A 24,085-nucleotide genomic window follows, 5' to 3' on the forward strand; every position below is an offset into this window, starting at 1 on the left:
CTGAGTCTGTCAGTGGCCCCTTCATATATTAAATTCTCTGCTGGTCTTGGAAAGTATTTGGGTTGCAATCCTTGTTTGATCCATAATATTAATTGAGAATAATAGCTAGTTATAATCTGAGTGAATTGATTTGATTGATTGTAATAGAATGCTACTATCCCCATATAAAGAACTCGTCAGTGACCACAAACCTTGTTCATTTATATTAGCCACTCTCAGTACAAACGAAGCTAGAGGTCATACGATTTTATGTTAGTTAGGGTCTTCCCATCCCTTGATGTCTAGATTGGCTAAAAATTCAGTTTTCCAGATTTCTGCAAATTCCTAAGGTAGGAGAGTTCTTTCTTTCTGTTCTCTTGGCCAGGTAATTCTTTGCCATACCAAGGAGCCCCAAACCAGACATTTAGCCCTTTCTCTGTTTTGCCAAGAAGTCTGCTAACACAAAGTATTAGCTAGTAAAGTGGGTTTACCAAAGGGTTGAAGGTCATGGAACTGGTCGTCTCCATCAAGTAGGGTAAAGCAACATTAACAATTACCATCCACTACACATTTCTATTCTTAAAAGTCCTGTTGATCCTACTTTTACCAGGGATTTCTTAGTGACCTTCACCTCGCCCAGTTTGCCGCCATCTTGTTGGTACTCATTCCCATTCCCATATCTCACCTCTCTCTGCCCTTCTCTTCTTTCCCCTAGAATCAAACAACAATTCTTTTATCCTCATGTGAAGCTGCTTAATTCTTGGATGGTTGCTTGGATTCTGACAATACTTCTTCCTCAAAACCTTACTTTCTGTTTTTAGCTTTTGCCATTTCTTTACCTCTTAACCCTCAATCCATTTTAATCTGGTTCCCACCTCTTCTGCTTCTTTTACTTGACTTCTGATCACATTTGAACTCCCCTCCCAAAACACTCAACATTTCTAGTCATCTGTGACAGCATCTTTTCCAGAAACAATGAGGAAATTCTCAACCCTTCTTCTCCTTCAACTTCCTTAAAATCCCATCATAAATTATCGAACTTTTCTATTCCTTTTCATCACTACTTCCTTTGCCCTTGTCCAAACTACCAACATCTCTCACTGAACAGTTATATCCTATTTGGTCATGACCTCCACCCCATCCCACCTATCCTTTTCTCCATTTGGCACCCAGAGTGACCTTTTTAAAAAAATGCAAGTATGATCAATTCTTCCCTTGCTATAAAAACAAACTAAAATCTTTAAAAATGTTCCTCTTCCCGGAATAAAAGCATTACATGTTATATGTGTTATAAGGGGCAACCTGGCTCCACTCTCTAAATTCTGGCCAATATCCCAACTCACCTAGTGCTACCATTCCACTTACATGCTGCTCACCAGAAGAACATTTCTGTTTTAGGACCTTAAATGTATCGTGTTCTCTCCCATCTCTGGTTTTTCAAGGTATTTCTCCTCCTGAAATTTGATCCCCTCATACCTTACGTCCTTACCACCTTCACCTAAATAACACCCTCTCCCACCAATATCACTTCAAGCAGGATTTTTCATCTTCTCTTGTTTTATTTTGCCATAGTGGATTTTACTTAATGTGATATCACATATCTCGATTGCAATGAAATATTTCTACAGATATATGATTAAAATTGGTTTCCCTGAAGGACTGTAAGTTTTATGGGAGGAGGAAACATTCGTGTTTTGTTCAGCATGTATCCCTGTATTATATCTGTATGTGCTGTATCCCCAGGACCAGCACACTGCCAAGAACATAACACTAAATACACCTTGTTTGAATGAATTAGTCAACATTCTTACTAAGACTTCTGGCATCTACTCTTAGGATAATACAGGTTTACTTCATTTTAGCTACAAGCAGAGTTAGGTTAGCAAGTTCATATAGCCCATGACAATTGCAGCATTTTGTAAGCACATAATGAAACTTATTTGGTGTCAGGATGAAGTACACACTCTTGCTACCTCCTTACCCACCTCCTATGCCCCAGCCACGGTGAACAGCTTAAACTTTACCATGTGTTCTCTTTCCTGCAGACCTTATACTATCACTTGCATTGCCTGGATTCTCCCATCTTCCACTTCTATCACTTGGCTAACTTCAAGTTCTAGTTTAGATGCCTCTTTTTTCTCTGGCATCCAAAGTCCCGCTTAGGAGGCTGCCTTTTGTGTATTTTCATTGTAACTATCCCTTTCTACTCTAATTGCTTAGTTGTTCATTTCTTCTACTAGACTCTAATTCTTTGAGGAAGGAACTAGGTCTTATTTATTATCACATACAAATTATATATTGTAGTATCTGACACACAGGAGGAATTCAACAAATAAATATTGCATAAATGAATTAAAATGCCTATGATCTAAACGTTTCTATTAAAGTCTTTTAATAATTTTTTGTGACTTTTTCAGATAAGATAAAGCTAATGTTTTAAGATAAAATAGTTAAATTGAGAATTATTGCTATTCATATACATGAGATCAACTATCCATTCAAAGTACATTTCAAATTATTTATAAACTCATTTAATGAGGAAATATAAAAATTTTAGGAATAATGAGTTAATTATAGAGAAAAGAATGCAGTTAATATATAAGAAAATGGAAACCTCTGAATTTTCCAGCCACCCCTATTTGCTGTAGAGAATTAGGCCTTCACAAATTTACAAAGAGAAGTCTGCCCTTCCCCTTAGCTTTGGAAGGTTATCTATAGTGTCTGTCTTTGCCTGGGTATCTTGGGTCTTACTGGATAGTCTAACTATGTGATTTAGGGTGATAGCTATACCTGTATAGTTTTAGAGAAGGGGCTGGCTCTGCCAGAAAGACCAACATTGTGACCTAGGGTAGGGGCTTTGGGTCATGTGGTATCAGTCAACCTAGAGACTGAGATTAACCACTTGGGCAATAATCAATCAGTCACACCTTCATGATCAAGCCCCAGTAAATATCTGGTCATCAAAGCTCAGTAAAGCCTCCCTGGTTGGCAATACTATGTGCTTACTGCCACCTGCTAAAGCTGACAGAGTAATGCTTCTTGACTCCGAGAACAATGGAGGCCCTATGTTTGGTACTTCCCCTGGAATCCACGCTGTGCACTTCTTCCCTTGGCTGTTTTTAATTTGTACACTATTTCTGTAATAAATTGTAACCATGGGTATAATAGCTTTCAGAGAGTTCTGCGAGTCTACTGAATCAAAACTGAGAGTGGCTTTGGCAACTTCTGGAACTTGCAGGTGAAGACGGTCTTAGGGACCCTGCCCGACTTTATAGTTGGCCAGTCTCTCATATCATACTATACAGAACTCATTTAAGAGGGGAGATAAAGGAATATGATTTTATTATTTATAACTTTGTTTAAAAAAATATTTGAGGTAAGGAGAGAGTAAAATTGTGTATATGGGGAAGGTAATAATAAAAGAGTTTTTCTTGAGCCATCCTGGAGGCTAACTGGCACATATTTCTGAGAAAATTTCCTAGTGAGAAGAAATAAAATAATATAAAATAATTACAGTAAAGTAAAATAATTTAAACACTATACATTTATAAAACAGACTGTTTTAATGTGCTTTGATATCCTTAATAGCATTGAACTTTGGGACTAAATATTCATTAATCGAAAGATACTAAGTAAAAAGGTTTTAAACTATTATGACACAAGATAATAGCTATATTTGAGAAAAAAATTTGCATAAAAATTAGTTCTTAGTTATGCTTTTATGCACTTAGTTCTTTTATATGCTTTTATTATGCAAACTCACTACTTTGGTTGCTTCATGTGTCTAAATGAAAGATAATCCCATTGCTAAATTCTCACTATTTCTTCAATGAGCCATGTGATTAGACTGGAATTAAAAAAAAAAAAACAGTTTAGAAATGGAAAATTATTTTATTCAGTCTTATAATAAAAATTGAGAGCACAAAAATAATATTAAAATAGCATATGGCATCATAATTACCTTTTGTAAAATATTTGAATGCTGTATACCAAATAATCTTTTTTTTAAATGAAATTGCTATCATTTCCCCAAACTCACAGTTTGAAACATGTTGCTGTTTACACAGTCACTTCTTTTATTCTGAAAGCAATAATGTGGTCATACTTTTCATACATTTCACATGAAATGAAAAACACAAACTATTTTATAGCTTAAAATATCATACTGAATTTATACTAATTGAATCTTCAGAATAAACTCCTTAATAACTTGTAATTAAACTATTCTAAAAGTTTAATGCTAAACTCATTTTGAAAGTCAGCCCTGTTTTAGACATTAGGACTTAAGTAGGTAATGAAAAGCCTACTTGTACAAAGCAATCATAAGTGACTTTAACATTATTCTCATTTGGTCTATATTTAATGAAAGTGTGGCACTGAAATGCCTCAAAAGGAAAGCAAAGAAAAACTATACTATATCATTTCCAATAGAGTTGTATGTGTATAAAAGCTTTCCTGAAGGTTTTATAAATGGGACTGGCACTTTCCATAGCTCGGGAGAAGCTGAGGTTCTCAGTGGTCGACAGAACGCTTACAAAGCAAGTAAAGATCATGGATCTCAGCACATTCTAGCCACAAATTAGATACGAATGCTCTCTCTATTTTCATGAAAAACCACAGCTTGGCTGAATTACAAAATGCTTCCCCTCATACGCGGAGAGTTGAATCACATACTGGAAATTGTGATAGCCCAGCTCAGGGATGTTCCAAAGTGTATATGCGGTTTACCGCTTAGAAATTTCCCAAGTTTAAATCAAAAGACTTCCAAAATATAAATGTCTATTCCTTCCTTCCCCTTCCCCCATGAACTAATCATAAAGGATCATTCCTGCAGTGTCACTGAATCTGAACCACTGAGCTGTATTAACAAATTCCATTAATTGTAATGAACAAAGAAACACGCTATATGGTACATACAAGGTCTCGATAAAGCTTAGACGGAGATCATAATGGCGCTACAAAAACATGTCTTTTATTCCAGTGATGTTCAGAATGAAAAGACAAATACAGGAGGCTGGAGAGAAGTAGATCCTTTGAAGAGAATATTCTCGAAACGTAAAAGCAAAAATTACTAAGTGTGCATGATACGCACTATATCCAAGAAAAATAAACATTTTTTTTCTTTTTTACTTTGACTTGCTAGATTATAAAAGGAAGAACTGTGCCAAAAGCTTCAGATGCAACTGCAAACTTTAACACCATCTTCACCAACACAACAGCAAATATTTTCTAAGAGTCTCATGGGTGCCAGGGGCTATTATAAGAACTTTACATGTGCAAATTCACTTCCAACCCTTAACACCCACCTTGGGAGACAGGTACTATTCTTAAGTGTGCTTTAGAGATGAGGACGCAAGACTACCTTAACTACAACCAGTACTGGTGCTGTTAGTAAGACTGCTGCTACTGACACGACTATTAACACTATCACTACAACTTCCACTATGGCTCCTCCATCACTGTCGCCTACCAGTACCTGATCTAACTTATTATGTGCCTCTTAGGTGCCTGGCAACGTGCTAGCTACTTTACATATATGTTCTTATTTAATTTTTATAATCCTCAGAGAGATATGTTCAACAGTTCCATTTGACAGATAAGGGATTTGAGATTTTAAGTTAAGCTATTGGTAAAAGACTCAATGGTCAACCTGGTTTTACCAAGTTAAACTGTTGTCAGAGTAGCGCTTTATGGATCAAACAATTGCATTTAGGTTGACAGTTTGGTAGGTAAAAGTGGCTACTTTCTCACAGTGGGAAAAATGTAATGTGTTGTTTTCTTTCTTTATTAAATTTTTAACCTATTTAAATATTCAAACATAACAAAACAGAAAAAATAGTACAATGGCTATGCATATACCAACCAATTAGACTCAACAATTGTAAACAACTTCTCATGTTTGCTTTATCTAATTATCTCCCTATTATTGAGCCCTTAAAAAATAAATTACTGATATTATCATAATTCATTCCTCAAAAAACTGAACCTCTAAAAAAGTAAGGCCGCTTTCTTAAATCATTTTCACATATAACATGATTAACAGTCATTTCCTAATGTGATCTCATATGCAAGTTAGTGTTATTTAAATTAATGTATCAGCATTCAAATTCCCTGAATGTACACAATTTTTAAGAAGATAAGGCTTTAAAAATTTAATGAAAATGAGTATTATCATTATAAACATACACACACATATATTAGGGAAATAGTTTAGGGTAATTACTAAGAGGTCACCCAGCACTTGTAAGGTCAATGGAAATATTGAATATCCTTAAATTTGGCTATTTTGATGGCTGAAGAGTCCAATTTTGATCAGTTGGGCAATTTAAATTAAAACTCACAAGGAAGGACATTTTCTTTTAGTCTCTGCTAAGTATTTTAAATGATGAACAAAAACGTCAAAGCCTTGGATTTGAACCTTGTTTTTGAGTTGAAAGAAAACTTGGATGTCATTTAATTCATATGATTTTTAAATTGGGTTCTATTAGCCTTGGGGTTCTGAAGATCTTTGTGGATCACCTGATAGAAAGAATCGTGGATCAGAATGGGACGTGTTTTGGGGTCGGGAGAAGTGAGAAGGTCTGTGGTTAGGGCTTTGGGCTCTGTGGTCTCCTACAAACGCTCACACACAGGCAGTTTTTTTCAGTCTGAGCAACTTCACCTTCACTTTTGATATTTATTCAGGTTCTGCTTTAAATTTTCTTTGTAAAAAGAATTCTACTGTTAAAAACTTCCTGTGGCTGTTCTTCAAAACTTCGGATGTGGCTCAGCTTCCTCATGTGACAGATGAGAACCCTGAGGCTCAGAGGGACTGTTTTGCCCAAGGTCACGTAACTTGTTCAGTGTGAAACCACAACAAAATTCCAGATCTTCAGATAATGATCTGTTTTTAAAAACTAACTTTTAACAAAATTAGTTAGCGTTCTTTTGGAATATGACAGCTAAGGATAAAATAGTGTATTTCTAGTGTGATATAATAAACACATCAAGTCTACAATGTAAAATTATAAAATAAAATTCCTAAGACACCAAGAGTTTTCCATGTTGATTTCCCCCTCTTTTTATTTTAAATACATACTGTAGTTTTCAAGCTAGAGAACGAGAATAATTAACTGCAGTGATGCTTAAATACGCAAGGAGTTCTACGTAAAACAAATGTGCCTTTAACGCTGAATAAATGTTTGGGAATTGCTCCAAGCCAATACATCTCTGAAGAGCAAAGTCTTGGTGTTATATGTACTTAATTCCATTTATTTAGCATTATGTTTGGCAAATGGCTTTCTAAGAAAAAGACTGGGATTCTCTGCTAGAGAGTAACTTTGGCGGGCATGAAGTTTTAGCTTTAGCTGGAAGTGGGATGATGTACGAGAAGTCAGCCCAAGCGCAGGTACATCTAGTGGACACGGGTACTGAGCTCCATGTTGACTCACGGAAAACAGCAAATCATAGATGACAGTTAAGTGTAAGTAAATGTTTATAGGGTAGCGAAAGGGAAATCAAAGAAATTATATGTTCAGACAGAGTCAGGTGTGACAGAACTCTCTATCTCTTTTCAAATTAATTACTGACAGCAGAGACGAGATTTGGTCACAGGTAGAATGCCTTTGATTTGTGTGGGGGACACACTACATCAGGGGACATTTTACATATTTCTTCCTCTCTCCTTTCACTCATCAAAATTTGAGACTTAAATTCCCAAAACACATGAACTTTATCCTCTCCTACTGATACTATTTTGAAAAATGCTTTATCTGTCCTCTTAAAATTTCTTTTTTTAAGTCTTCAGCACTCTGTTCTGCCCCAAATAATGTAACTTCTCTGTTTCCAACATATCCCACTCAAAACTTTTCAGTTCCTTTATTCTTAAGGGCTTTTCTTTCTTTCTTTCTTTCTTTTTCTTTCTTTCTTTCTTTCTTTCTTTCTTTCTTTCTTTCTTTCTTTCTTTCTTTCTTTCTTTCTTTCTTTCTTTCTTTCTTTCTTTCTTTCTTTCTTTCTTCTTTCTTTCTTTCTTTCTTTCTTTCTTTTTCTTTCTTTCTTTCATTTCTTTTTCTTTCTTCCTTTCTTCCTTTCTCTCTCTCTCTCTTTCTTTCTTTCTTTCTTTCTTTCTTTCTTTCTTTTTTTAAAATCTCCCTTGAGAGCAGCATTTCTCAATCTCGACCCTGTTGACAATTTGGGATGTTCAGCAGCACCCATGCTAGGCAGATGCCCATAATACACCACCTCCCTGCAGGTCTGACAGCCAAAAATGTCTCCATGTATGGCCAGCTACCGTGGGGAGAAAAATTGCTCCTGGTTTCAAAGCACCGTTTTAGAGCTTACATCATCTCACTGTTGGATGCCTGCTTGGTCTTCTGCTTTGTTGCTTCAGCTCTAATTTGATCCTTGCCTTTGCGGGGATTACGAACTCACCCTCCTTTTTTTTTCTCTAACTTGTGGCCTCGTAACTGCACAATCTTCAGCTTCTTGTTCAACCATGACAGGGAGCCAATGAAATTGAAAAAGAAATGACTTCTGTTTCATGATTATTTTCTCTCTCTCTCTTTCTTGCATGTGCAGAAACAAATTATCTGTTCAAAAGAATACCATCGTCTAGTATGGAATATACATATTTCGAACTTAAACACTTTTTTTTGTGACATGTTCAGTAGAATTAATGTTTTCTTTTAGCCTTAGGGTAAGGAAATTGTCTTTTTTTGGATGCTGTCTATTCAGTCAGAATAAATGCAGCGCACACCCGCAAATACAGACATAATCTACAGATCTAAAGGAGATCATTAAGAACTGTCTAGAACAATACAGTTAGACCTGGAACTCTGTAAATTTGATTTATAAGGTAATGCAGAAGTTGCTTATAGTGTAGGAAGAGTAACGTAATTTGGATGACTTTGAGTGAACATACAAAGGTTCATTAAACAAGATTATAGATGGAAAACAGTATGGAGATTCCTCAAAAGACTAGGATAGACCCAGGAATCCCACTCCTGGGCATATACCCAGAAGGAACCCTACTTCAAAATGACACCTGCACCCCAATGTTCATAGCAGCACTATTTACATTAGCCAAGACACAGAAATAGCCTAAATGTCCATCAACAGATGACTGGATAAAGAAGTGGTGGTATATTTATACAATGGAATAGTATTCAGCCATAAAAACCGACAACATAACGCCATCTGCAGCAACATGGATGTTCCTGGAGAATGTCATTCTAAGCGAAGTAAGCCAGAAAAGAGAAAGAAAAATACCATATGAGATCGCTCATATGTGGAATCTAAAAAAAAAAAAAAAAAAAACCAAATACAAACAGAAACAGACTCATAGACATAGAATACAAACTTGTGGTCACCAAGGGGGTAGGGGGTGGGAAAGGACAGACTGGGATTTCAAAATGTAGAATAGATAAACAAGATTATAATGTATAGCACAGGGAAATATATACAAGATCTTGTGGTAGCTCACAGTGGGAAAAAAAATGTGACAATGAATATATATATGTTCATGTATAACTGAAAAATTGTGCTCTACACTGGATTTTGGCACAACATGGTAAAATGACTATAACTCAATAAAAAATGTTAAAGAATGATTATAGAATAAGCTATGAGTTGAACAGTACTGTCTTACAGTGTTTCAAATAATGGGAGGAAGATTCTTTAAATGGACGTAGACACGAATACCAGTCAATGGATTAAAAACCGAAGCTATGAAGACCGCAGGCTCTGCCATCAGATCACCTTGGTTTCAGATCCCTCTGTCACCAGCAAGGTATATGACTCTGGGCAAATGACTTAACCTTTCAAATCCCTGTTTCCTCATCTCAGAAATTGAGAAAAGTCACAATAGTATGTGCCCTATAGAGGACTGCTATGAAGATCAACTGAGAAATACACGAAAAACATTTAACCCAGTGCTGGCCAAACAGCAAGCACTCAAAGAAATGCTGACTGTGATTACCTCTCTGTTGCCTTCAGCAAGGAAATACCTGGGATCTTTTGTCTCAGACCAGGCATGTGGTACAGCAAGCAGTGCAAAAGATAAATTATGAAAAATGAGATCTGTAACCAGAAAAAAAAGTAACTGGCCAAAGATTCTGGAATTTCCAATGAGGAATGACTGCTCTATCATAAACAGTTATTAGTAATAACCACTTACGATCTGCCAGATCTTGTGCCAAGCACTTTATAGGCATTCTCTCATTGAGATCTCACAAAAATATGATGAAGTAACCAGAACTGCAAACCCAATGAAGTAACCTGAATGAAGGAAGTGAATTACTAATAAAATTTTACAAAGGGGGAAATGTGAAGCTTAGAGAGGTTTAATCACTGGCTCAGAGTCACAGAATAAGAGATGAAAAAATGGAGCCTAGAACTCTGGTTGTGGTAAAGCCTGGACAATTCGTATGAGGTTTATGAATTCAAAACAGATATGCAAAATCTTTTTGCTGAGTTACAACTTTAGCATTTCTTTGTAATAAGAGAATCAGAAAAGAAAAAAAAACTATTACAGTAGCAATAACCAGAATTGGAAAATAGTTAACCACGTAAGTTTCTTAAAATTCCCTAAGATCGGGGCTCTGACACAGAGAACTGTCAAACAGTTTAAGGAAAATGACTCAAAATAAATGTCAAAAGGTAGGTGGCTCTTGAAAAAAAAAAAAATTCTGCCAATCAGGTACCACCATGGGAGAGGCAGAAAATAATACATTATAAATACATATCTTTGGTAGATGGTCTCAAGTCCTTTCTAGAACAAGAGGGGTTGAACATTCAATTGGTAAGTAAAATGGCCCTGCTATTGTATTTACTCTAAGGGAGTAAGTAGCTATGAACTGGAAAGTCAAAGTAGAAAGCATTTTATAGTTGGATTTGAAAAATTTATGTATTTGTCACATAACGTTGACTAACTTTGACAGAATAGAATGCCAGATAAACTGCATATAAGCTTATTATATCAAAGCTTCACATTGATTAAACTTATAATTTATAGAGACACACTTAACATTCTCCAATGCATAAATTCAAGTTCAAAAGAAACGTTTACTGACTCTGATTACATAATAATACAACAGTGAATATCTATTGAATAAGTAAAAGAATAAATGGCATGGGAAATTAGATTTCTAGCTTCTTAATATTTTTCTATAATCAGTCTTGTTCACTTAGGGCTTTAAAATCAATAGCTACATTTTAAAATTAATTAATTCAAAAGAGTTTTACATAAAGCAGGATCATAAATGTAACAGACATTGTATTTAATGCTATTTATACATTTAAATGTTACTTATCGGTCACTAAAAATTCTTAAATGAAATTCAAATCTTCAAATTCACGTTTTTTCTGGTAGTTATATGAATATAGTTGGAAAATATCTAAGGAAAAAAATTTAAATCACCTATAATCACACCTTTTAGATATAAGTATAGGAAAATGTATTTAATTTCATAAACCTTCAAGCCCCAAGTTGTTCAGGCTGTGAAATTTGAAACCTTGTGCAAGGATGCCACATAGTGGTCAACATCAAGAACAGCAAGCTAAAAACGACGGCATACTTGATTACTGAGTGTACTGTATTATTGAAATCAAATTGTAAAATACAAACTTAGGCTCCTGAAATTAAAAGCTTAAATTTTGATGTCTATTTTCTTCATAAGTTAGAAGTTATTTGAGGTTTTTTAGCAATTAAAATGATTAAAGCATGATGGTGATAATGATGTCAGTTTGGTTAATTGGGATAGCTACAAAAACATTTATATTTGACTTTTAAACTCATAGAGTAGCTCTGATTTATTTTAGTTCAGTGCCTGTGTTTGTCTTATCGGCGTTTGATTCACCCTGTCACTGTTTCTGCTGTGCTATGTGTTCAGTACTATATTTTTAAATGAACAAATGCTATTCAATAATAGAAATGTTGCCAGAATTAAATAAAATGCCAAAACATGATTTAAAATATATATATATACTGATATATTTGCTGGTGCAATTTGAATAATAGACAAGGGCAGTCAGCAGTGCTCCTTCGTCTGTATTTGATGTCTCGATACCTGCCATCACTGTTAGGTTTTCGCTCACTGAGCTTTGGGTGAGAAGAGCCCTTCCTCTGAGAGTGGTCTACTAGTGAGCCCAGAAGCAGTTACTAGCCATTAGGACTATCTTCCAAAAGGCGGATCAAACGCATATAGCGTTTCACTCACATTTGCGTGGTACATTTAGCAGTGAAGTCTGACTTTGAAGTCTGCTTTAAAAGAAAAAGATGCCAGATGAGTGTGTGTATGTCCATGAATGACTGAAAAATTGTGCTGAACACTGGAATTTGACACAACATTGTAAAATGATTACAAATCAATAAAAAATGTTAAAAAAAAAGATGCAAGGGATTTCTTAATAGGTGTTTCTTGGGTTCAAAAGACATAATTTAGTTTAATCATTTATTTTAAAATACATTTCTTATCTGGGCCTTTAAAAATTATTTAAAGAGTTAAATTGACTTGCCCATCTCCAAAGTGCTAAACGTGTGCCTTAGAGGTTTTCACTCACTGAAGTGGCCTGTTCAGCCAGTGAGTATGTTTTCTGCCACTGATCATTATTAGGCTCCTGAATTAGTATTTCAGTTATTTCTTTACTTTTCTCTTTTTTCAAGCCATAGGTCTCTTTCTTCTTTTTCTTTCTCTTTCTTTCTCCTTCTTCCCCTCATTCCTCCCATCTCTCTTTCTCTTCCTTCTTTCCTCTTTTATTAATTTCTTTTTTTATGTTTATTTACATCAATCAACACAATGTAACTATTTTAAAGACCATAAGGAGGCTCCACATATGAACTTCCACTTAATTTAGGGCAATTTTATAGCCCCAAATCTATTTTTGTTGACTTCAGTACAGCTTTAAGTAATTACCTGTATAAACTATGCATGTTGCATTTTAGAAATTATTCAATATATAACACCAAGGGACGAAGCAAATTCCAAAGTCTACTTTTTCAAAATAACATCTCTCTGTTTAGCTCACTTTTTTTCTTATTAAAATGAGTAAAAACTGAGTGCTATTTTCTTTTTTTGTTTACAATTTGAAGAAATTATTAAAGACATTGGTACCAAGTTTACTACTATTGGGCATTCTTATGATTAAGCACATCAGAATAGACATATAAGGAAAAAATTATCACATGGTATAGTGTTAAAAGTGTTCTCTCTACAAATTCCCAGTTGTTATTTTTTTAGCTTTTCTTTTTTAAATTAAAAAAAAACACATTTTTTTAATCCAGTTGTTATTTTTTTAAAGTGTGAGTTTGGTTCAGAAACTAAAAGACACTGTAGGCTTCCTGTAGACGTACAGTTATGGCCAGATCTGTCAGACTAAAAAGAAAGACCTGGAATTACAGTTTCCACATGAGACGTTGATACTGTATTGATAGTTGTTCGGTGAATCTAGCTAATAACAATGTAAGAATAAATGTTTCCACTGAGTTAAAATCAATCTTAACCCGATTAAAGGCTTTGTTTTCACTTTTTCAAGTGGAAATTTCTAGAATATTTTTTAAAGAGTTAGACAATTGAAAACAGATTATAATAGGTACATATCAATCTTCAGATTTCACAGAACTTGAAAAATCTTAAATATTTTCCTGAGTTAATGCAAACTTTTATTAATAATTGACTTCTAAAACCAAAAGTTTTCTTAACCAAGCATAGGTCTTTAGGCTCCTAAATGATTGCTGTTATAGAGAGCAGACTGGTGAGAGCAGTGATCAACTTGCCCTTTAAATCCACTGTAATTTAGACAATCCTATCAATGGGCCCAGGGCGTTCCTGTGCGCACTGGTACTCCTGCATTTCTCCCCAGTCTTTTCCTCTATTTTCTTTATTCCCATATAACACATCACTACACTTAATTATAGGACTTGTATCATGTGTACTTCCCCATTCTTAAAATAAAATACAGCCATTTAACTCTTTAAAAAATCACATGGACTAGTTCTCCACCCTCTCCCACGGAAGTATTTTGTCTATTTCTTACCCTCAAAGAATGCAATAAATGCCTTAAAGTTACCATTATAACAAAGGATATGTTCCATGTTCTTACCTCATTTAAAATGAATATATATATGTACATGCCTGACTGGGACACTGTGCTGTACACCAGAAATTGACACATTGTAACTGTACTTCAATAAAAAAAATTAAAATTAAAAAATAAAATAAAATGAATGTGAAGGCACTTAGAACCCAGAGTACAGATATAATGAGGCAGAGTACATATTAATATAAAAATTGTATAGTAACAAAGTGGAAATAGACATAATGCTCAATGAGTATTTATTGATTAATATCTCTACCAAATCCTCAGGGCTGGCCATTTTTAGAAAGGGTCAGGAATATTACAGTTAATACAAGGAGACTTATGAAAACTTTTTGCCTGTTTCTCACTCTCATGTAAATGATTATAGTAATAGCTGTTGCAGTAGAGACACACAGGGGTTGTTGGGATGTTAATAAGATGAGACTTAAAACACGTACCATGAAATTCCGCTGGTAGTGAATGTTCTCTTTGTTAAAGTCGATCACATAGCCGTTGAAGGACCAGACGAATGTGAGATCCAGGGCAGGATCAAAGGAAGCAGCACACTGCATGGTGGCATTTTCTCCAACAGTGATATCAACATTAATTGGGGCCAGTATAATTCGTGTGGGATCTATGCATTTTTAAATAAAGGAGTAAAGCACAATTCAAAAAACTGTGAGACACTATATGATCTTGTACATTAAAAGAATACAAATCCACAGAGTTTGAAATCTTTGTGCAAAGGTATGGGATGTTTTCAAATTCAAATTCCAAGACCAGTTTCATCAGGCAAGAGATTTGCCCAGAAGGCTTTTGAAATGGAAACATTAATATATGGATTGTTTTAGCCACCTAGTGCTGAATCACGTCTTACAGCCCATTAGGAGTTAAGCACTGTCAAAGTTAAAAAAAAAAAAAAAAAAGCATAATTAATCAAATGGTTTCTTACCTGTGATAACAAGAGTCCCACTGCTATTAGCTTTCCCTTTATTATTTTCTACAAAGCATGTGTAGATACCGCCATCATTCCTGGTAATGTTATTGATTTCCAAGCTGCCATCCTCCCAAATGAGCATTCTGTTGAAATGAAAGAAATACATACCTCGTAACATTAATTTAATGAAATATGTTACTCTTCTGCGTCTTAGATTACAAACACCAACATCTTTTGATGGTTAACATTTTACACAAATTACTTGACAGAGAGACCTTTTTTTAAGATGAAACATTCTAGCCTTGGTTTAGAATACTCTTTCTCAGCATTGCTGTTAAGAAAACCACCTTTGTCTTTTTCTTGGACTATTGAAGTCCTCCCTAACTGTCTTCCTGCTTCTACCCTGACCTCTCCACAGTCTCTTTTTCCATGTGTCAGCCAGACATGGAGCCATATGTTCACATTAGTAGTATCATGTCACTCTTTGGTTCAGTGATGTCATCACTCGGGAACTCAGAACCCTCCAGTGGTTTTCCACCTCATGCATAGTTAAGAGCCACAGTCCTTGGATTGTGCTTTTAGGCCCTGGACAACTTCACGATTTGTTTCTCACATTTTTCAGGGTTTTTTTTTGTTTGTTTTTTGTTTTTTTTTGTCGTGGGGCCTTCAGTAAAGCTCCGCCTGTAATTCTCGTTAGTATAGCACGCACACAAGTGCACATGCACACACATGACACTACTGCTTCCTGCCATTCCCCCTTCTAGCCCTCTTTCCAGATTCTTCTTCCTAACACAGACGTCATCAGATTTACTTCAGTTTTACATATTTATCTATCCTTCCATTAGATGGTAATATCATGATGTCAGGAATCTGTGTCTACTTTGTGGCCCTGCCTCCAACAAGGTAATATATCCACTCATTCATTCATTCATTTATTAGGGAAAAAAAAATCTATGTTCCAGGAATTCTTCAAATTGTGAGACATTAATCAATAAATAGTCATGCAATCAACCTTTTTTCAGAAGAGCAAGCTACATGGAATTTGATTAAAGCAACATGCCACCATAAAATGACTTTTAAACCACTGTGTGACAGGCTGAGACTAGTCACAGATCTGAAAGAAAAGAGATGTGACTGCAGGACTTCAATGCCGACTTTGAAGTTAGGACAGACTGTCATTTCCACAGCTACAGAGAAATACAAATGTATCTTATTTTTAGGAACTTTCAAAGAAAGATATTGTAAAACCTCCCTTAGTAGAAGCTTTTGTAACAGATTAATATTCAGGAAATTCTTCTATGAACAGAGACTAAATCTTTCATATTAACAGAATGTAAATTGGCTCCCTCTGCCTTCTCAATAAAGGCAAGAAGCCCAAAACTCATATATATATTAACTATAGCCTAAGAAACACAGTTCTGAGAAATCTTTGGTTGGAGAGGCCCATGACGTTGGTCCTTATCACTTTTTCCATTAAGGAGAGAGAGCTAATGATGTGTCCAGTAGGGAATGCTATGTCGCAGGATGTTGCAGGAGTGAGTACATAAAAATGGGACTACCTTCTGATTACGCATAAAGGTAAAATTTCCAATCATCTGTAACTCTTCTCCGTTTTCCTCTAAAGACCACCATGCTGATTTTAGTTTTTTGCATTCCTACACCTCCTCTGCTCTCTGCCCTAGGGCCTTTGCACATGCTACACTGGCTGCCTAAACTATTTCCTACTCCCCAACCTTCATATTTTCCAACCTGACTTTCTCCTCTGCATATTTTAGTGCTCAGTATAAGTTCTTCTAGGAAACTTACAGCAACCACTCAGTTTGATTTTTACATAGACAGTCTATGCAAGTCACATGCTTTATGTTTTCTCCCACAGCCACCAAAACATTGATAGATGGTCTACTTCTTAGGAAGATTAGAAGTTCCTGTTCACTTAAGAACATGGGAAGAGATGTTTGTACTTTGAAATCACCTTTTTATTTCCATACTGAAATATTTAATAGGTTAATTGCATAAAATTAAATCAAATATGAATGGCTATAGATGCCACTGTCAGGGGGAAAAGGGTTAGATCTTATTTTATTTCCTGTTGTTAAGTATTTTTGTGGCCTTAGGCAATTTATCAAAAATCTCTGAGCCTCAGTTTTTAAAATTCTTTATAAATTGTATAAGCCTAAAAATTGAACTCAGATTATAATAGATACTGACATTGATGGGTAAATACTTCTATTCACCTTGGAACTGTGATATCTTCTTTGGGGAAAAGTTGGAAGAAAGGATATGTACATTATTAATATGAAAACAAGTTGTCTATAAAGTAAGTTCCCCAAATAGTGAATTGCAATCGGATTTCTGGTTTCTGGACTGACCTGCTGCTGTTGACAAGCCTCTCTGTGCCTTTACTCCATAAAAATTTTGGTTTAGGTGCGGCTTTAGGTTTGCATTCAATTAGAACTCTTCCTCCTTTAGCAGCCAGGATCTTTTTCTTCATAGGATTCATTTCAAAAGTTGGAGCCAAAGCTAAAAGGAAATAAATGATTATTTTTCTCCTTGGCTGAAAAAGAAACAAAATTTTCTTCTATAACATCTTTTATTCCCTTTTGATTAATAATCAATCTCACCAAACATCATCAGATGTGACCAATAGACACTTCACACAGGATAATAACACCTTTTTCTTTCATTTACTAGTTAAATGAAGTTAAATGAAAGACTGGAGGAAATTGAGTACTATTAGTAATATTGACACATGTTCATAGTCAGTATTCTTACTTACACTTTAACTAGTTTACAAATGAAAGAACTGATATCTATTAAGATGATATATTTTGCCAAAGGTGACACAGGCAGGAAGTTATCAAGAGAGAGTCACATTTGAACCTTGTTCCATTTGATTTGCAAGCATGCTCTTTTCATTAAATATGGCTGCTCTTTCATTACACAAACATTTATTGAGCCCCAGCTGTGTGCAGACACAAGGCGATCCCTTAATAAATGGAGTCCCCTGCCTTCAGGACCAACCTACAAACAGCTAGGGGAATGCTATTTCCAATTAATTGAGGAGGACCTGATGCACCCGTAGTTTATCCTTACCTCAGAATTGAACAATAATTATGAATACAGGGTATAGAGTCTCATAAAAGGTTACTCCATCAGTGATGTGCTCTAACTTTGCTCTGTGTCTCCACACCTAGCTCATTCTCAATCTCTTTGTATTTTTGCAGAGTCTGGGGGGATTCCATCTACCTAATACCACACATTCCAATCATCGGTAACTTTCCTTTCTGGAGCCTTTTCTAGCCCTAAATTTATCTTTATCCAGGTCTTGACCCTTCAATCTCTCATCCCATGATTCTCAAATTTTATCTGCACATCAGAATCATCTGAGGATCTTGGTAACATGCTGATTCAGGAGGTCTAGGGCAGACCTGAGATATAGCATTTCTAACATGCTCCCAGGTGTCCCTACTTCTGCTGCTGCTGCTCTGAGAAACACGTTTTTATAGAAAGGATTTAGCTTCTCCCATTGTTCTTTTAGTCTGAGTTTCTATAATCGGCAGTAAGTAAATAAGTAACCAGCCAACCTGTGTTGTACACCCAACACAGTGTGTAGTATTTTGTACAGATAGACTCAAAAATTATTGCTGGTGAGATACCGCTTGTAAAATATGAGAGAAATTTTAATAGGATTATATTTAAAAAGTCTAAATTCATCTAGAAAAAGAGAAGTTTTCTTGAATCAGTTCAGTTTTTAATAGAATAGCTGATTTGGTGCAGTATGTAAATGACTTCATGCTTACTTTATATTTGAATTTCTAGTAACAGAACCCAGAGTATGTTTATATATATATACAAACATATATAAACATTATATATATATTCTCTTTGGTTCTTTACTGAGCCTACCACAGATTAGTATCTGGTGCAGAGTAAATACTCAACAGTCATTTGGTGGATGAATAAATGAGTTAACTAGACCATTCAGGAAAGGAGAGAGAAACACTTAAAGGTAATAAACAAAAATAGATTGAGACAAATATAAAGATGCCCAGAAGTCGATCTCAGGCTTTAAATGCTTAGTTTGCTTAATTACTACATTAATAGACATACGATTGGAAGATTTTAGCTTCAAGACAGATTGTTTTGGTCAGAGTTGTTGAATTCTCATCCTATTTTTTAATGTGTAACAATTAACAAGAAATTTAAGAGAAAATAAAAAAGTTTACATTTGGGAAAGAATTGAAACTCACCTCATGCCTTCTCTAAGAGTCAAAATGATTTTATTGCACGAAGCCTAAAGATTGAACGTCCGTTTGATACCCAAAGAAACTAGATTAAATATATTACCAAGCAATTTTGACTTTAGGAGAGGGAGAAATAAAATTTGATCCTCCGGATTGTAGTAAGAGGCAGGAGAAGTTAAAATTAAGAAGGCCTCAACTCTTCTTGAAGTTAATTTTCTTACTACTTTCCTATAATTCTCTCACTGGCTTTCCTGTTCTTTAGTGTCACTCAGTTTGCAGTGATACCAACGACGTGGAGAATTCTGGGTGTAGCAAGAGTGAAAGGGCCTGCGCTGAGTCGCTGCTCTACCCTTTCAGTAATCATTTCCGGCAGGGAAAGCCTGGCTACCCGGACTCATTACTTACAGTACGACTAAATGCGGTGACGCTACTTCCAGTAATCTGAAAAGGACATGATACAGTAAGACCTTAATTAAAGTGGTTTGTAATGAAAATATGTAAAAAATCTCAAGAGAGATTTATGGGGTAAAAATGAGAAATTTAATAGACATAATGGGAAGAAAGGATGTAGTGGATTGTGTCATTCTTTAGAACAGCAAATCTTTCAGGAGGAGAAGATGTGGATGTGAGAGAGAAATAATGAATTCAGCTTCAGACAAGCTAAGTTTGGGATATTTGTAAGTTTACCCGGAGGACCGTTTCTACTGAGAAGCTTTTAGACTGAGCTTGAAGCTAAGGATAAAATTCTGGGCCAGGAATATGAGTTAAGGGATCACTGATAGTTAATGGGAGAAGAAGACATTACCAAGGATTTAAAAAAAAAAAGTTTAAATAATAATTATCTAGAAATAATAATAACATAGAATATGTGAAAAATGGGGAAGAAAATGGAGTGGAACCAAAGGAATAGAACTCTGGAAAAGAGCAAGATTTCCAACTGAGCAGAAGGGGTGAAAAGGAGAAATGAAGGAATGAAGGTGGTCAGGAAGAAATAATCTGGGACTGTGAGAGCATGGTGTCAGCAAAGACAAAGGAGAGGAGAACTGACCTCTCTCTAACACGACCAAGAGAGGTAGCTTGAGATACAAACACACACACACACACACACACACACACACACACACACACACACACACACACACTATGTTTGTTGAGAGCAAAGGTAAAGGGATTAATTTTGGACAAGAGGACAGATACATCTTCCTTTGGATAAAGACTATTGAAAGGAAAAGCATAGTAAAGACTCAGATAGTTTTGAATAAGGGATGGGAAGTGGAAGTAATTTCAATGGTTTTTGATTTTCATGCAGAAGAAGGTAGTATGAAAACAGGAGTCAGGGTTGGGTAAGGGGCTTGAGGAAAGTCCTGAAGGTTTTCAGTAGCAATTGTAAAGTGTGAGACCCAGGGAATGATAAAGCTAGCAAGTGCTGAAGACTCGGCTGAGGCTGGGAGGCTGGGTCACAGCACTGCAGGAGCATCAGTCTGCACTGTGTGATGTCCTGGCAGTGTTTAGCTGCCCAGACATAGGAGGCAAAGGAGAGAATAAGACCTGTAGAAAATGGAATGTGTAAAGTTTGCTTTATCATTTGAATTTTTTTAAAAAAACCTTTATACTCCATGTTGCCCCAAATGTTCTTTAATGCAAGGAAAAAAAGATAATATTCCAAATCACATTTTAGAAGCTTTTAATTCAAATTTCTAATTCAAGAAAGTAATCTGAAATCAAATATAATCTATAGGTGCCCCAGGATCATTTTTAATGTGCTGCTTTCTTGCTAATTGTTAACAGAAACCAGAAATGATACTAACCCAAGATCTTCAACTCCGCATTTGCATAAATGGCTCCATGTGTGTTTTCCGCTATGCACTGGTACATGCCAGCATTTTCAAAAGTCACGTCATATAGTCTCAATTCCCCTCGATGATACTGGAAAGAACACAAAGTAAAACACATTTCCTTGATAAACTTTAATAGAAATGATTTCATTTAGACTTGGGCTTGGTTGGTTTTTCATTGAGGTACATTATTTTTGTATTTTTGCCCCCACTGTTAACTAAGCCGAGTGGTGTGGATTTTCATGGTATGGGGAAGTAAAACCCACTTACCATGCCTAGTGGCTCTTGTCTATTCATCCTACAGAGCAGAGAGTCCACCTTTTCCCCTCTTGGCCCAGCTGGGAGATTACAGTGGGTGGGTAGAGAAGGACCCCACTGCTGCTACTTGTTCCCAGGGCTAAAGGTAGGACCTTCGCTCTTACCTCTGTGTCTGTGGGGTCAGGGAAACAGTGGCAAGAGAAAGAGGACAATATCAGGTAGTGGAGATGGATGCACAGGAAAGGGGGGAAAAGTGGAACAAAGGAAATGATAAGGAGAGAGAGAGAGAAGGTAGACATAAGATTACAGAAAACTGTGTTAACTGAAAAAAAGATACTTTATGTTCACTTTCTTGTTTGTTTTTTTTTAAGGAAACATATTTCAGGGCCTAGATGCCCTTCCTCTATTGACACTCCTGCTAACTTTATCCCAGGACCACCCAGAAACGTTACCTGAAATACGGGCTCAAGAACTGCAAAGCACTTGAAAATACATACCGAATATCCGTTCTTCAGCCATCGGATTGTAGGGATGGGCTTCCCTGTGGCCACACAGGGCCAGTAGAGATCACTGCCTATGTCCACCTCTGTGTCATTGATGTGTTCTACCCACTCAGGAAATGCTAAAAAATAAAGAACATTGTAAGTGTCAAATGCTAGTCTCAACATCCATCATCATCTCAAGGGGACAAATAATACACTTGGTTGACCTTCTTCTGGAGAATATTCAGAGAGTCTGAGTGTCCTAAAATCAGTGATGGAGCCGTTGAAATTGTATTTCAATAGGTCTGCACGTAAACTTTATCCTACATTATTACAGCATGCAGTAACTGTAATTCAATTCATAATTCTTTTTCTATTTGTGAACCATGTTTTCTTGGAAAGCTACTTCACGAATAGCACTAAAATAATTTATCTGTTTCTTGTGACATAAGTCTTTCAAATGACATTTAAGGATTTAAAGAATTATGTTTTAATTTATTATGACACCATCTCATCCCTGTTTGGATAAAGATGCAATTTTTCCCACTCCCTCGGGTATATATTAATCTTCCTTTTGATGAAACTTTCAGATAGTGGCCACTGTGACATCTTACTGTGGGACTAGAAAAATGACTTGTTCACTTAAATACCATTTCAGTATTAAAAATTACATAGAGTAGCACTGATAGTTGAAATCTTGTTGAGTGAAATTAATCTTAGCTTCATCATTTGATCTGATCTACTGAGAGCTAAGGAAAAATACAAGAAAAAAATGAAAAAAATTTCTAAGAACTCTCACCCCTAAAATTGCTTCTAGATAGCAAGCAGATCAGCAATCTGATCATCTTTTTGAGTATTTAAATTGTTTAAGTTAATTAGTCCAAATGAATGCCTGTAAATGAACTAATATAAAATAAGGAAAGAGGTGGGAGAACACTACTATTGATCCATTGGTGTCCCTATGATACCAGCAGCGTAAGTTCATAACTTCTACTCTCATATTTGTGATTTAATGAGACCTAAGACCAGTATTTTATCCTTTTGCATAATGTAGTAACCATCACTACTTGTAAAGTATTAATCATCTTATATTAGTTTTTCAAGTCTGAAAATGGCTTTAAATAAGATATTGAAAATTTAAATAAGTTACGGAAAATTAAAACAATATATCTACCTTGAACATAAATTCTTGCCTGGTGTTTATCCTTTCCTCTAATGTTCTCAGCCTCACATTCATATGTGCCTTCATCTTCTAGCTGAATATTGAAGATCTTGAGGACAGCTCCAGAGGTGCTGATCTCAGCCGTGCTTGGCATAGGTTCTAGAACCTTCCGCCATCGGATATCAGGAACAGGACTTTAAATAGGAGATAACAAAAGCTAACAGCCCACAGCACTCAAAAGGCAATTACTTCATGTTTGTAGCTAAACATTTGCAACAGTTCTTTCCTAAAACAATACAGAATTTAATGCATTTCTATATATGTTCACGAAAACTGTGAGTATACTTACTTGCCAAGTGCAAAACATTCTAAAGTCACATTCTGGCCCATCAATGCATATACATCCTTGAATTGAACTACAATGTCAGCAGGATATGGTTTTGTTATTCCTAATTTAAGAAAAAAACATAAACGTCAACTAATTAACAAGCAGAGTTGGGTTTGTTTGTTTGTTTTTTTTGACACTGTGATTTTTACAGGATTAGAATTGCTTCAATATGGAAGAGCTTTATCTGTACAAGTACTGAAAAATACCTGATCATGTCACAAGAAATAGATTTGTTTGTTTATGCATAGTAGGTATATAGTATACATTTTATCAAATATTTTCAGTCACATTGGCTCATTCTGCTAAGTGTGTAACCAGTTTGACTCAACACACTAAAAAATTCAACAGTTCTTTGGGAGCATCCAACATGTGTAAAACATTGTTCCAGGTACTATTTGGGAATGAGGAAGGAAGAGAAAGAAAGGAAATGAGGGATAAGGGAAGAAAGAAGAGTGAGGAAAAGAAATAGGCAAGGTAAGAAAAGAGGAAGAAAAGGAGAAAGTAGTGTCCATGGAGATGAAGGCCAAAAGGAAACAATCTGAAAAGAGGGAAGGAGAGAGGGAAAGAAGAAAAATGTTTATTCAACCATCACTGTGCTCATCAATAGCCATAACTTTATTTATTTAGCGTATCAATACTGAAAGATGTCCTACTCCCTCAGTCTTACAGTGGGTGAAATGGGCTCAGACAGGGTAAAGACACTGTTTAGGACCACAGCTTGAGTGTGTACTTTATACTAACGCTAGAG

General features: G+C 35.6%; 1 protein-coding gene across 5 annotated transcripts in view; it reads right to left on the reverse strand.

The window, feature by feature from the left end:
• Window positions 1-24,085, reverse strand: part of CNTN1 (contactin 1) — a 286,623-nt gene that overhangs the window by 87,007 nt on the left and 175,531 nt on the right. For all 5 annotated transcript variants that reach the window (XM_045507046.2, XM_045507047.2, XM_010970535.3 and 2 more), the window contains 7 exons: window positions 23,299-23,398; window positions 22,962-23,143; window positions 21,803-21,927; window positions 21,021-21,138; window positions 17,338-17,488; window positions 14,984-15,111; window positions 14,490-14,665 (listed from right to left, as the gene is read on the reverse strand). In XM_045507046.2, coding sequence (XP_045363002.1) covers window positions 14,490-14,665; window positions 14,984-15,111; window positions 17,338-17,488; window positions 21,021-21,138; window positions 21,803-21,927; window positions 22,962-23,143; window positions 23,299-23,398 — 980 coding nt within the window. The remainder of the gene's footprint in view (window positions 1-14,489; window positions 14,666-14,983; window positions 15,112-17,337; window positions 17,489-21,020; window positions 21,139-21,802; window positions 21,928-22,961; window positions 23,144-23,298; window positions 23,399-24,085) is intronic.

The sequence above is a fragment of the Camelus bactrianus genome, chromosome 12, assembly GCF_048773025.1.
Source record: "Camelus bactrianus isolate YW-2024 breed Bactrian camel chromosome 12, ASM4877302v1, whole genome shotgun sequence".
NCBI lineage: Eukaryota > Metazoa > Chordata > Mammalia > Artiodactyla > Camelidae > Camelus > Camelus bactrianus.